This window comes from Mauremys mutica, chromosome 19 (genome assembly GCF_020497125.1).
Source record: "Mauremys mutica isolate MM-2020 ecotype Southern chromosome 19, ASM2049712v1, whole genome shotgun sequence".
Classification (NCBI taxonomy): Eukaryota; Metazoa; Chordata; order Testudines; family Geoemydidae; genus Mauremys; species Mauremys mutica.
In genome coordinates this window covers 25,013,215-25,025,654 of record NC_059090.1, presented here as the reverse complement: position 1 = coordinate 25,025,654, position 12,440 = coordinate 25,013,215, and the positions used below count along the sequence as shown (strand labels likewise).

Sequence of the window (12,440 nt, the reverse complement as noted above, 5' to 3'; positions counted from 1 at the left end):
GAGCTGCCTCCCCGTAGGCCGCGGCGGCGCCGGCTTTGGGCCTGGCAGAGGTCCCCGCGGACGGGTACGGAGCCGCTGAGTAGAGATCAAGGTCATTTAGCAGCTGGGGCCCATCACTGTGCTGTGCTGACGATCCCATGGGGTGACTGTGCCCCATCACAGGGGCCCTTCCCTGGCCAGGCCACAACAGACTCATGAGGCCAAGCTGGGAGTGCAGCAGCCCCAAGTCAAGACGCTGCCCCTCAGGGCCACCCCGAGCCCCAGACGCCAGCCCCCAGGGCTGCCCCACGCGCACCCCAGGATCAGCTGCTCCCAACAGCGATACTGGGCAAAAGACAACAATTCCCCCCCCACACACACACACACACTAATTCACCTCCTGAGGTCCCTGCAAATGGCAGTCAGAACAAGCCTAACAGGGATGCAGCTGGCCCCTCCGCCTGCCCTCCCCAGCCCGTCTGGGCTGTGCCTCCCTTGGCTGGGGGTCTCTGGGCAGCGTCCCACTCTCACATGGGAGCTACAAGGTGTCCCAGGCTCTGGACGATGCCCTGCAGCCCTGAGGAGCGGCAGGCCGGCCCCGTGTTATGCAGGTGGAGCAGAACGCACACCTGGAGGGGCCCTCAACTCCACCAGCCTGTGACCAGGGCTCCATTTTCCTTAATGGCCGAGGAACTGCAGGCTGACGCCAACTGCGGCCTGACCGCCTTCGGGTGCCCCAGCTCCCAGCTTTGCTCCTGACGTGCCACCCTAGTTCCACCCCAGCCCAGGCAAGGAGACGGCTGGGGGGGCCAGCAGCCGGCCACGGCCACGGCCACGCTGCTGTGAAGCCAGTACAATCGCCGCATGGCTTTGCGGGTGGCCCGTCCCCAGCACGAGCCCCTTGCTCAGCTCCAGTGCTCAGCCCCGGTGCCTCTTTCATTACCAACTAAGCACTGCTCAGCTCCCCCTAGGGCCGCAGCACAGGGAGGGGTGCAGGAGGGCTGCCCCCCGCTCCGCTCCAATCCCACCCACCTCCTGCTCAGGAAGAGGCTGTCAGCCCTGGAGCCGGAGGCGCCTCTCGCCGGTGCGCCCTCCCTACCTTTCATCTGCTTGCTGCTCACAAGAAACACACACGCAGAGTTTAATTAACTTTATTGATATTCAGAAATTAGGAGAATGACTAAAGGTAATTGCTCATTAAAAATCATTACACTGACACAGCAGGCACTGTGCAGGCAGCCTCCTGCCTTGCCATTACGGCTAGAGCGTCGCTGCAGCCTGCCCAGGACCCCGGTGCACCGGTGCAGGGATCTCGCTGGCTACAGGGAATGCGGTTACAAGTGCTGAGCCAGGGAAGTGGGGCACGGCTGGACGATCAGCCTGGCTTTTACCAGCTTGCTGTCTGGCTGACCAGCTCCCCAGTGCCCTCAGCCCTGCCTCCTTCGCCACCATGCACGAGAGGGGCCCCGGCCAGCTGCAGGGCCTCTCCCCAGCTCCCAGCCTCAGGGTGTGGGGAGCTGGCTCTAGCCTGGGGGGGGTTCCAGTCTAGCTCATGCAGCACCATCCTCTTAGACCGAGCCCCAGGGACCAGCCTGGCAGGCTCCAAAGGAGAGATGCCCCCACTGCCCATCACTGCTGAGCCCAGGAGAGCGGGGACGTGGCATCTCTGCCCCCAGGGGGAGGCCCAGCCCCTTGCTAGCACCTCACACAGCAGCCCCTCCCTCTCGGCTAGGAAAAGGATTGAAGAACCATTTCCCTCCAGCCGCCTCCCACAGGCAGCGGCCACTGGCTGTAGGCCAGGGCAGAGCACTAAGCTGGGGAGCCCAGCGGCAGGGGGGGGGGATGCCAGACCCCCACCAGAGCTGGTCTCCCACCCCCCTCTGCAGCCCAGAGCATGCAGCACCCTTCACCCCTCACACACCAGGCTCCCAGTGCGGGATGCAGGAGCAAACGCTGCTAGCAGGGCTGCGTGTGCAGGGAGAGTCCAACCTTCAGGGTGGTGGCAGGTGCAGGAGCATGGGCCCCCCTTCTAAGGCCCAGGCGTGGCAGCCGGAGCGCTCCCCAGTGCTTCCCCTGCCTGCTGGGGTTTACCTGCACGGGTGGGGGCTGGGCCGCAGCTGGGATAATGCTGCTGAGGCCCCAGAGCAGCAGGTCGTGGCATGAACTCCCATTGAACTGAATGAAGTGGGTGATGCCTCTCAGAGCAATTGGTTCAGGCTCTCAGCAGACACTGGCAGATGTTGCTGTGTCGGTTACATGCAGGACATGTTTTGGAGCTTTTCTCCTCAACCACAAGAGCTTGTTATTTAAAAAAGGAAGCTGAGGTCCTGTGCTGATCCCCTGACTCCAGGAGCTGGGGCCCTAGGCCTATGGTCCCTGAGCCTTAAACCAGCTTTGAAACCACACTGACGTCCATGGAGGCGCCAGAGACACACTGGGACGGCCGAATGTTGCTTCAGACTGTTCTGAAACTGCCCCCAGCACCCCCCACCCCTGCAGCTGCTTTAGGAGGTGGATTTGAGGCACACAACTATGGATGGGAACTCAATTAACCTTCCAGCTCCAGCAAACGCTCCCCGATGCGAACCCCAGCGATGACATTCCACCAGAACAGCACATGCAAAGCATTGTGGGAACAGCTGCATCTCTGCCAGCCAGCCAGCAACGTCGACGTCTTTGCATTGCTTACAAGGCTGAATTACCACTGACAACATATGGTGCTTTATGTAACTAGCTGGATACAGCTTCTCCTTGCACCTCCGCTGTTACCCATGTTTGCTCAGGCCTTGCCCTCCCCCAGCGAGCTCTGCTGGGGCAGGAAGGCCCTGAACAACGCAAACAAGTCTTAAAGCGACAAGGGAGCCCGTCTACCAATAAAGCCGAGGGGGGAGAGGTACCGTAACCGATTGTACTGCACTACGAAAATAGCTTGCTCTCCACAAGTAACTACCCACCAAAACAACGGGGCCCTGGCTGCTCCCTGCCATGCCACTCAGCGTCTCTGGGAAACAACAGCCTCCACAGGTCAGCGAGGTGGTAGTTAGAAATTGCAGCTCATGTTCCTGCCAGTAGCTCAGCACCAGTCCCCACCATAAGGACCCAAAGAAGCCAGCGGGACCCAAATATCCCATTTCTACTCTTCGGAGGAGCTGCTCACAGCATATGTGGAGTGGGACCATCACGTGGTACAAACTCCATTAACTGGGCCCCCGCTAACGGAGGGCAGTGACTGTGCTCTGGTGCTGAGTGCCCCCAGGACCCCTGCACCGAGTGGGGTGCACGACATCTGGGCTGTGCCAGCCTTGCTCTGGGTTGAAGCGTTAGCTGCAGCAGCCCTCGGGTGTTCCGCCCGGGACCAGATCCTCGGCACAATTCCATCGGCCTCCGTGGCACTGGGCCAAGTTCCCCCAGTCCCCGCTGTTTGAGGCCACCCCTCCTGGCTGCCAGTGATGCAGAGGAAGGTCCATCACTCACATACAAATCCTCCTCCAGAGGGGAGGTGCCAACACACTCATCCGGCCCTCAGCAAGTTTAATTACAGCCTCCTGCAGCCTCAGCTAAACCGCATATATTTGGAAAACTGTAATTTCCCTGCACTCGGAGTGCAGAGCGATGCAGCCTGAAAGCCTAGCCGCCCGCCCCCTGCCATCCAACGCGCCCCGAGAACCGCCCTGCAGGCTGAAACCCTCCTGCCTGACACCGAGGACTCCCCCAGGCCCCTGCCATATGGCTGGCTTAGAGCATTCCTCTCCCGCTCAGGGTGTCATTTCTATTGCCATCTGGCTGCCTCCAGCCCAGCAACGCAGAGACGGAGCAAACACAGCAAGCTCTGCTGAGGTGGGCTGGTTTTCCCCAGGCATCTTCATTTCAGGGAGAGTTCAGGACATGCACCACCAGGTTTGGAAGGGGGAAAAAAAGAGTTTGACACTTAGCGGCTCATGTTCCCTCTACCTCCCGCACCCAAGGGAAGCCGGCTGCTGTTTGCTTTTCCTCCGGCTAGCTCGCAGCAACCTCTGGTTAACAAAGAGGTTCGCTGGCAGTCACCCTCGCTCCCCAAGGATGGCCCACTGCTACCCTTAGGCTCCCTGGCCTCCTCCCACCAAGACACACTTCCACTGGGGGCTGGAGCGTGAGGAGCCAGAGCCACTCAGCCCCTTGGCCTGTAGCTTGCAATTAAAGCACCAGCAAGAAGCTTGACATGGTTTTCAAGATGGCCTCTGCATTTCCATGCAGGGAAGCACTGGAGCACTCTGAGTAATGCCAGCCTAATATCATCCTAATAGGGGAGTATTTGGGGAGAATTATTGAGCCACGGCTTTATATAGCTAACAAGTGTTCTGACTCATGTGAGCTGTGAGATCAGTCCCCGAGCAAGGAGAGAAGCAAATCTCCAAGCCACAGAGAAATCAATCCAGAAATACCCAGAGCACTGAGACTACAGGAGCACTGCAGATTTAAGGGCATGTCAGACAATGTGGCAATTAAGGAAAACCCAAGGGGCCAGTCAGCCCGCTGGAGATGCAGGCAGGGTAGGGGAGACAGGCCTTCCCAGGCTCCTGGGAGAGCCCTTGCAGCCAGCATGAAGCAGGTCCAACCCCAGCAGATTCTCCCACGGCCCCGGGGTGCCCTCTGCTCTAGGGGGGGCGGTGGGGAACACGGGGGCCGCTCGCCATTCGAGTCAGAGGATGCGTCTCACCACATGAACAAGGGCCGGATCCAGACCCCGTGGGGAGACTCTGACTGGCTCCCTGGGCTTTGGCTCAGGCCCAGCGAGCTACCAGCGTTTCCCTTGGTGGGCTCCGCAGAGAGACATGACCATGAGCCAGGACACTGGTGCAGCCTGTCGAAGGAAATGCGGCCTTCCTCCCTCTCGCCAAAACGGTAACTGGCCTCCCCAGCAAAGTCCGGCCCAGCAGCTCCCTGGGAAAGGAGCCCCGGCCAGGGCTCACCCTTGGGAACAGGCCAGCTGCTCGGAGGATCAGCAGCGAGCAAAGCAGGGGGCTGGTAACCAGTCTGTGGTTCTGCCTTCCCCACAGCTCTGCATGTCCGGCCCGGGAGAGGAGCCAGAGCCTGAGAGCGGAGCGGAGGCGGGAGGGCGACGGGGACGCCAGGCGTTAATCAAAGCTCTGCGCCCTCGGTGACGTTTGCGATGGCCTGGGCTGTGCTTGGCCTGGGAGGCAGAGGTCACAGAGCAAGGGGCCATTGCAGCGGGATGGGGCAGATTCCCACAGGCTTCTGCTGCCCCAGAAGCACCACTGGCAACCAAAGGGGGCCCTGTGCCTTGTCCTAACCCTAGTGGGCGTAAATGGATGTTAGAAGAAAACAAGCTACTGAACATCCAAGCAGCCGGGGCAGCTGGGGGGGAGGCTCCTGCAGGAGAGCTCCCCCCACCCCCACCCCCAGGACAAGGCTCCAGGGAAGGTGCGTTACCGGCTCTGGTGGGGGGGTTCTTTTGATCCTCCCCAGCCTGGGAGCTTGTTGTTCTATTAATAGCAGGGACTGGGAAGGGCCAGGCCAGGCCTCCTCTTAATTAGCCACTGCCTGGTGCACCAGCCACCCTGGGCTCTCGCCCGTTACTAACCCGCCAGCCCACAGAAATCGGCCCTAGCGCGACAGGCCCCAGGAAGCGGCGGGGGTGGGGGGCCTGGGAGGCAACCCCCCATCTCAGGGCAGCAGCCGGGCAGTACAAACACAACGCGGGGCTCGCCCATCGCGGCCTGGCCCCCCTGCCCCTGGGCTGAGCGGAGCGCGGGCTCCTGGCGAAGGCGGCGGGAGTCGGTGCCCGGCAGCCCCGCTATTAGCAGAGGGCGGGCGGTGCTGCGAGACCCGCAGCCAGAAACACCCGCTTCAGCGAAGCGGTTCAGGCGGAATCCGGTTTCACCCCAATGTCCGCAGGAGGCTCGGTGTAAACCAGCCGCCCCCCCGCCCCTGTTTGCAGCGTTAGAGGAGCGTTACCAGCGAGCACCGTACCTGGAGGGGGAGCGGGCGGCCAAAGGCGTTTACACGGGCAGCGCCGGGCATTCGGGGGCCGGGTTTGGGAACGGATGGGCAGGCGCGCCGGGCCAGGGGGTCACAGCCAAGGCGGGACCCCGCGCAGGAATCACAGACACTCGGCAGCTGCCGTCCGAAGGCAAACGGAGCCGCTGAGCCCAGCCCCGCGCTCCCGCCCCGCGCAGCGGGCTGCTGGGTGCCCGATCCCCCCCTGCACTCTGCACCCGAGCGAGCCGCCCAGGGGCGGGCAGGGGCTGCCAGAGCCGCTCCGCTAACGCCTCTCCCCGAGCCGGGCGCGGCTGCGTCCCGCCAGGGAGCCGGAGTCCCCAGCCCGCTCCCCACCCCGGAGCCCCGCAAACGCTCCAGGCTGCGAACTTCTGCCGGGCCCGACACCCCCCGCAGGACCAGGGGCCCCGGAGCGAAACCCGGCCCGGGGCACGGACCCCGCCCCACGCCGCGCCTGGCGGGATCGGTCCGTGCAAGGGGGCCCGGCTGCCCCACCGCCGGGGAGCCGAGCGGAGCGGAGCGGAGCGGCCGCTGCCCGGGGGGCGCCTCGGCTGCTCCTCGCCAGCGGGCTCCGCGGGGCGGAGGCTTCCCGGGCAGCCCGGCAGCCGCGTTGACGGGAGAGCGCAACTTGGCAAAGTTTGGCGCCAGGAGCCGCGCTGGCCGGGAGCGGCCGGGCCCAGGGGACCCCTCCGGCTCGGGCGGGTCCGCAGCCCCGGCCGGGCCGGGCCGCGCAGTGCGGAGCCCCGAGCCCAGCGGCGGGCGCCAGGCGGGGGAGCCGGGGCTGGGACCGGCTGCGGGGGACGCGGGGCGAGGCCGGGGCGGGAGGGGCAGCGGGGCCCCCGGAGAAGTTGGGGGCCGGGCGCGGAGCGAGCTCTTACCTCGAGCTTGGCCCTGGAGCAGCGCGGCGAGCAGCAGCAGGCAGCCGGCGAGCCCGCGGGCTGCAGCCCCCGGCGCGGCGCCCATGGCCGCTCGCTCGCTCGCTGCAATCCGCGCTCAGCTGCGGCGGAGGGAGCCGGGCGGCTCCGGACCCGGCGCGGCGCCTGCACCCGGCGCTGCCCGTCAGCACCGCGGAGAGCGCCCGGCGTCTGCTCCGGCGAGCGGCTCCTACCGTAACGCTGCGAGTAGCGCGCCCCGCCAATCCTGCGGGGACGCCCGGCGCCGCTCCGGGGGAGGGGGCTGGTTCCTCCCCGCTGCGCCGGGCTGGGGGGCGGGGGCAGCGCCGGCCGCGGATCTGCCCCCCGGCGTCACATGGCGCTGCCGGCCCCCCTCCCCCAGCCCGCGGCGCCGCCGGAGTCCCGCACCCGGCAAAGTTGGCGGCGAGTTGCGGGGGGCAGCCGGGGGGGTCCCCGCAGGGTAACGCTGCCGGCTTCGGCGCGCACCAAGGAGGCAGCTGCCGGCCCGGGACAGGGCAGCGCCGGGCTGGTGCCGCGGGGGTCTCAGCGGGTAGCAGCAGAGAGCCGGGCGGGGGGCGCGCAGCCCTTCCCGGGCTCCCTCCCTGGACCCCGGGCCGGAGCCACGTCTCCTTCCCGCCGACCTGCGACCCGCACAAGGTTAATCGCTCGCGGTGCCCGTCAAGCAGATTGACACGGATGGCCCCGCCCCCACCCGTCCCTACATCGTCTGTATGTGGCTCCGGCGAGTTGCCCCGTTTGTTAATTTCCAGGCTGGAGGAAGGGCAGCTCGGTAGGGGGCGTCCTCTTATCCGCCCCCCCCCATCGGTCAGCCCCGCCTCCTCCCGGGCAGAACCGGCCACGAGGGCCGCGGCTGGAGATCCAGGGGGCTGGAGGGTTACTGGACTCAGACCCGTTCCGCGTCCCGCATCTGGGCCCCTGCTTTGGATTTCGCCTCCTTCCACTCAGGGGGAGTCTCCTCTCCTCCCGCGGCGGAGAGCAGCGATTTCAGAGTGACAGAGCGCGGCTGGCAGCAGCCAGATGGCGTTTGGAATGAGCTCAGAGAGCTGCTCCAGGCTGCTAGCTGGACACGTTTGAATGTCGTGAATAAAATAATTAAAATAAAAAACCAACTGTTTGTTTAACGAAATACCCCCTTAGTCAGAGTCCAGCTGGCTTTGGCTTTGTGCGGGCACCAGGCCGCAGGGGAAATGGCCGCAGCGCCCTTCCAGCCGGTACCCACCGCCATGAACACACGGCAACAGGCCGGCGGAGCCGCCGTTCTGCAGCCCTGTCAATATACTTTGGGCCAGGGCTTTGTCCTGCCCCAGCGCGGCCATGGCGGGTGGGCCATGCGCCCTCTCCACCCGAGCCAGATGAGGCCGGCATTGGCCTGTCACCAACAGAGGCTGCACTTCCACACTGGAGCTGGCAAAGTGCTACAAATCAAGCGTATGCATCAGGCTGCGGGCAGCCCTCCGCTGGGTACCCTAAGCTCCCTGGGAAGACTGACCCTCTTACTCCAGGTGTATGTCAGCATAACCGCACTGAAGGCAACCGAGTTCCTGCTTTATACTGCTCGAACTCTCCTGGCTTTGGTACCGTGGAACTCCACCCCACTGGATTCCTGCTTTGGTACGTGGAACTCCACCCCACTGGATTCCTGCTTTGGTACGTGGAACTCCACCCCACTGGATTCCTGCTTTGGTACCGTGGAACTCCACCCCACTGGATTCCTGCTTTGGTACCGTGGAACTCCACCCCACTGGATTCCTGCTTTGGTACCGTGGAACTCCACCCCACTGGATTCCTGCTTTGGTACCGTGGAACTCCACCCCACTGGATTCCTGCTTTGGTACCGTGGAACTCCACCCCACTGGATTCCTGCTTTGGTACCGTGGAACTCCACCCCACTGGATTCCTGCTTTGGTACGTGGAACTCCATCCCACTGGATTCCTGCGCCTCACTCTTAGTGGCATACGCACATGGCTCTGGTCACTTATTGCCACTCCGGCTCCGCTCTGCCATTGCTGGTACACACCTGTTCCAAGTGAGAGCAGGAGAAAACTGCCCTAGCCTGGGGCAGGTCTAACTGATACCTGATTCAGAGTGGGGGGAAGTAGCCTCTGTTTGTTAAATACACATGCAGACAAGACAATACCAGCTATTGTTCGCCTAGGCAATGCAGAGCCATTTGCAGTAACCCTACGATATGGGAGGGGAGAGCAGACCAGAGAGCCAAGTAACACTGGATTCTCAGCTACCATTTTAAATGACAAAAAAGCAACTGTTTTGAAAGCCCCAAGCAGCTTCGAAGCTGGAGCCTCCGTGGAGAGCTGAGCTTCATTGCAGGCTAGGCACCCAGCACACATCTGCAAAGCACTTTCAATGCTAAATTTGAAACTTTGATCCTCAGTAGCTCTATAAATGTTTAATGCAAAAACGCTGCTGAAAGGACTCAGAAGATGTGCAGTTTGAAGCCAAATTGAACTTTCTAATATTATGATATTCAAATAACTTTAAGCTGCTTGGCACTTCCCAAGGCACATACTTGGACTCTTAATGAGGGGGGACTCCTTTAAAAATAGCTGTTGATTTTAAAATAAAACAAACACCTGATTTGCAGGTACCGTCAAAGCTTTATTGAAGGGAAGTGATGGGAAGAGAAATGATATGTGAATGCAAATACAGCTCAACAAACAAAGCAGCAAATAAACTCGCAGATGAATAATCAGCCCCTTTGGAGCCTGCTGGAGGTGTGTGGATGTGTGCGTGTGAGACAGTGTCTCGGTGTGTTTGCATTTATCTGAAGTGCATGACAAGCTGAAGACTGAATTTAATTGAAAACCTCATCATTTCCCCATGGCTTGTCTCACACAGCTGCGTAAGCTCAGACAGCACCAGAGTTTCTGGGTCCCCACAGTTATCTGAGGCTCCTTGTGTCGGGGGGTTCGTCACTTCAGCCTAATTCTTTAGAATGCCAGTGGAAGCTCGCCGACCCGAGCGGAAGCTGGCAGGAGTTTCTTGCTTGGGTGATTTTTGACCTTTGGGCAAATGACAAATGTAAAGCATGGCCCAGCTGTGCTGTGAGAACACCCAGGGCACGTGCTGCTGCCAAGCACCAAGGCAGGTAGATCACAACAATTGAGCACATAGGGGACATTACAGGAGTTAGCCAAGGGCGAGAAGTGTGTGTGGGGGTGGGGGCTCTCAGGGTGGAAAATGGCAGATTAGGAGCCTGGTTTATAATGGATCCTAAAATCAAAATGCAGCCGCGGGAGGGTCTCAGGGCTGCTGCTTGGTTGCCCCCATGAGGCCTGGCCAAGGTGCGTACAGGATGGCAGCCCCGGTGAGCCCTGAAACACCTGGGCTGAGGAGGGGACCAGGGAAGCGACTGAAGGATGGGGGGAGGGGACCAAAGGGGAAACTGCAAAGCCGCTTCAGGTGCATGAGGAGATGCTGTGGAAGTGGCACCCGGGGCTCCCAGCACTGCACAGAGACCAGGTGCTGCTGGAAGTCCCCTCAGCCCGTGACAGGAGGGGGCAGAACTGGAACCTCTGCCCAGGCAGGATCCAGGCAGCATTGAGCAATGCGGAGAGGGGGAGTGGGTGACTCCTCCAGATCAGATCCTTGGGTGCATTCACATGACTACGGCCATCCATGAGGTTGGAGGGGGAGCTTTAGCCAAAACACAAGGCCTGACTCTCCACGCCTTGCACTTCACACCATCACTGACTCGTGCAAGGTGAGTGCCACGTGCTTTGTACTGGAGTCAATGGCCGTACAAGGCAGAGGACGAGAGAGGACCGGGCCCACACTGTTAACAGCTGCCGAGAGTTGTTAATTTCCCTCCTTCCCCTTCGATCCTGGAAACAGCAGCTGGGTCAGGAGGCAGAAGCAAGGGACAGCCCAGGAAATCTACAAGGGAGACCCAGGGTTGGAGGAGGCTCTGCGAACAGAAGCCCTGCAAAAGGTATTATGGCCTCCTCTGAGTGTCATTTAAAACACCCTGAAAGGTTCCCCCTTCGGCCTCAAACCTCTGAAATACCAGGAAGGTTAAACCAGTCCGTAGTGTTGCTGGAGGGCGCCTGCGGGTCTCAGGATGGGTGTACAAGTTCGGCCGGTGATGAATCATTAGCAAAGAAATCCTTTTCCTGAAGTGTTCATTAGGCCTCAAAGTTGAATATGTGTTTAAAAGCCAAGAGGTTTAAACATTCAGTCCTCTCTCAGCTACTCACCATAACAGGCCGCAGGCTCTTGTGAGTCCAGGCACCAGCCCGGCCTGAGTGTGTAACGTGAAAAGAAGCAGGACACCCCCCCACACACACACACACTTTTTAAACACAAACGTTTCTGACCTTCTCTCTCCATGACAAACAAGCACAAGCCCAGCTGTATATTCCCTTTGCATGTCACCATTCACAAGCAAGACATTCAGGGCAGAATATTTGGAAACCCAGGAGCGAAGAGCCTCTGGGAGGCTGGAAAACATTCATTTTCCTGTACTTCGCAGCACCACAGAATAAAGGTAATCTACAAGGTCACCGAGTATCACACAGGCAGGCTGCTGCAATCAATATGGACCTGCCATGGGTACCAAAGATAGAAGACACCTGTCAGAGGCAGTAGATTGTCTTAGAGGGAGCTGAGTGCTGGTGTCTCACCAGGATCAGCGTCGGGGTTGGTCTGACCCACTAAGGAAATCAATGACCCAGAGGAAGAGCCATGCAGGGCTGGAGTTTGTCAGTGAAGCCAGGGTACTCTATTATTATTAATTATTATTGAATAAGTGCTGACAAGACACAACGAACAGACAGGGCCTGCTGTGGAGAGCTGGTGAGCTAAGCCAGATGCAGAGGGCAGACGCAGAGGAGGAGTGGACCTGGACAATTAATGTATGTTCATGATTTATTTCAGTTGCCTTTGTGTGCCTTTGGCAGGAAGTAGGAACAGAGCGCCAAGAATTCCTGCATTCTGATCTCAGCCCTGCCTACTCTAGGATCTTGGGCAAGTCAGAACCCTTATGTGCCTCAGTTTCCCTGTCCATAAACTACAGCTAATAATCCTCCCTGCTTCACAGGTGTGTCAATGTCTGCAAAACGCTTAGGGACAGGGAAGAGGGCCCATTAACTGAGGAGGGGGAGAGCTTTCAGGATGGCAGGTCAGCAACAGAGGAGGGGTTTGGGTATTTCCAGCCAGCCAGAAAACTTCTTCCACTCGTGTTGAGTGTCAGGAGACAAAGGGCCTGATGCCTGGGCCCCAGTTCTCTTAGGAAAGCGAGAAAGCTGCTGCTTGAGGGACCTCCTCCTGCGAAGCCATGGGAGGCAGAGAAGCCCAAGCCCAGGGCTGGGTTCACGGGCTGGAATGCCAGCTGCTCGGAGGATCTAAAGCTGAAAGGTCATTTCCGGGGTCTCAAGTACATGGCTATTTCTACCGAGTTGTCAAGTGTTACTGATTCATGCAATCTTGTTAAGAGATATGAAATCCAATCCCCCGTCCCTCTCACGGCCTAACGGGCCTCAGCTCAGATCGTTAGAGCCATCCAGGAGCCCCGAGTCCCACATCTCCGGCCT

General features: G+C 60.4%; 1 protein-coding gene across 7 annotated transcripts in view; it reads right to left on the bottom strand.

Moving 5' to 3' along the window:
• Window positions 1-7,018, bottom strand: part of SEZ6 (seizure related 6 homolog) — a 72,095-nt gene extending 65,077 nt beyond the window's left edge. For 4 of the 7 annotated variants that reach the window (XM_044994049.1, XM_044994050.1, XM_044994052.1 and 1 more), the window contains exon 1: window positions 6,855-7,017. In XM_044994049.1, the coding sequence (XP_044849984.1) occupies window positions 6,855-6,939 (85 nt within the window). In that variant the 5' untranslated portion in view covers window positions 6,940-7,017. Of the gene's footprint in view, window positions 1-6,854 lie in introns of all 7 variants that reach the window. The other 3 variants (XM_044994055.1, XM_044994056.1, XM_044994051.1) reach the window with 2 other exon arrangements.
• Between the last annotated feature and the right edge of the window lie 5,422 nt (window positions 7,019-12,440).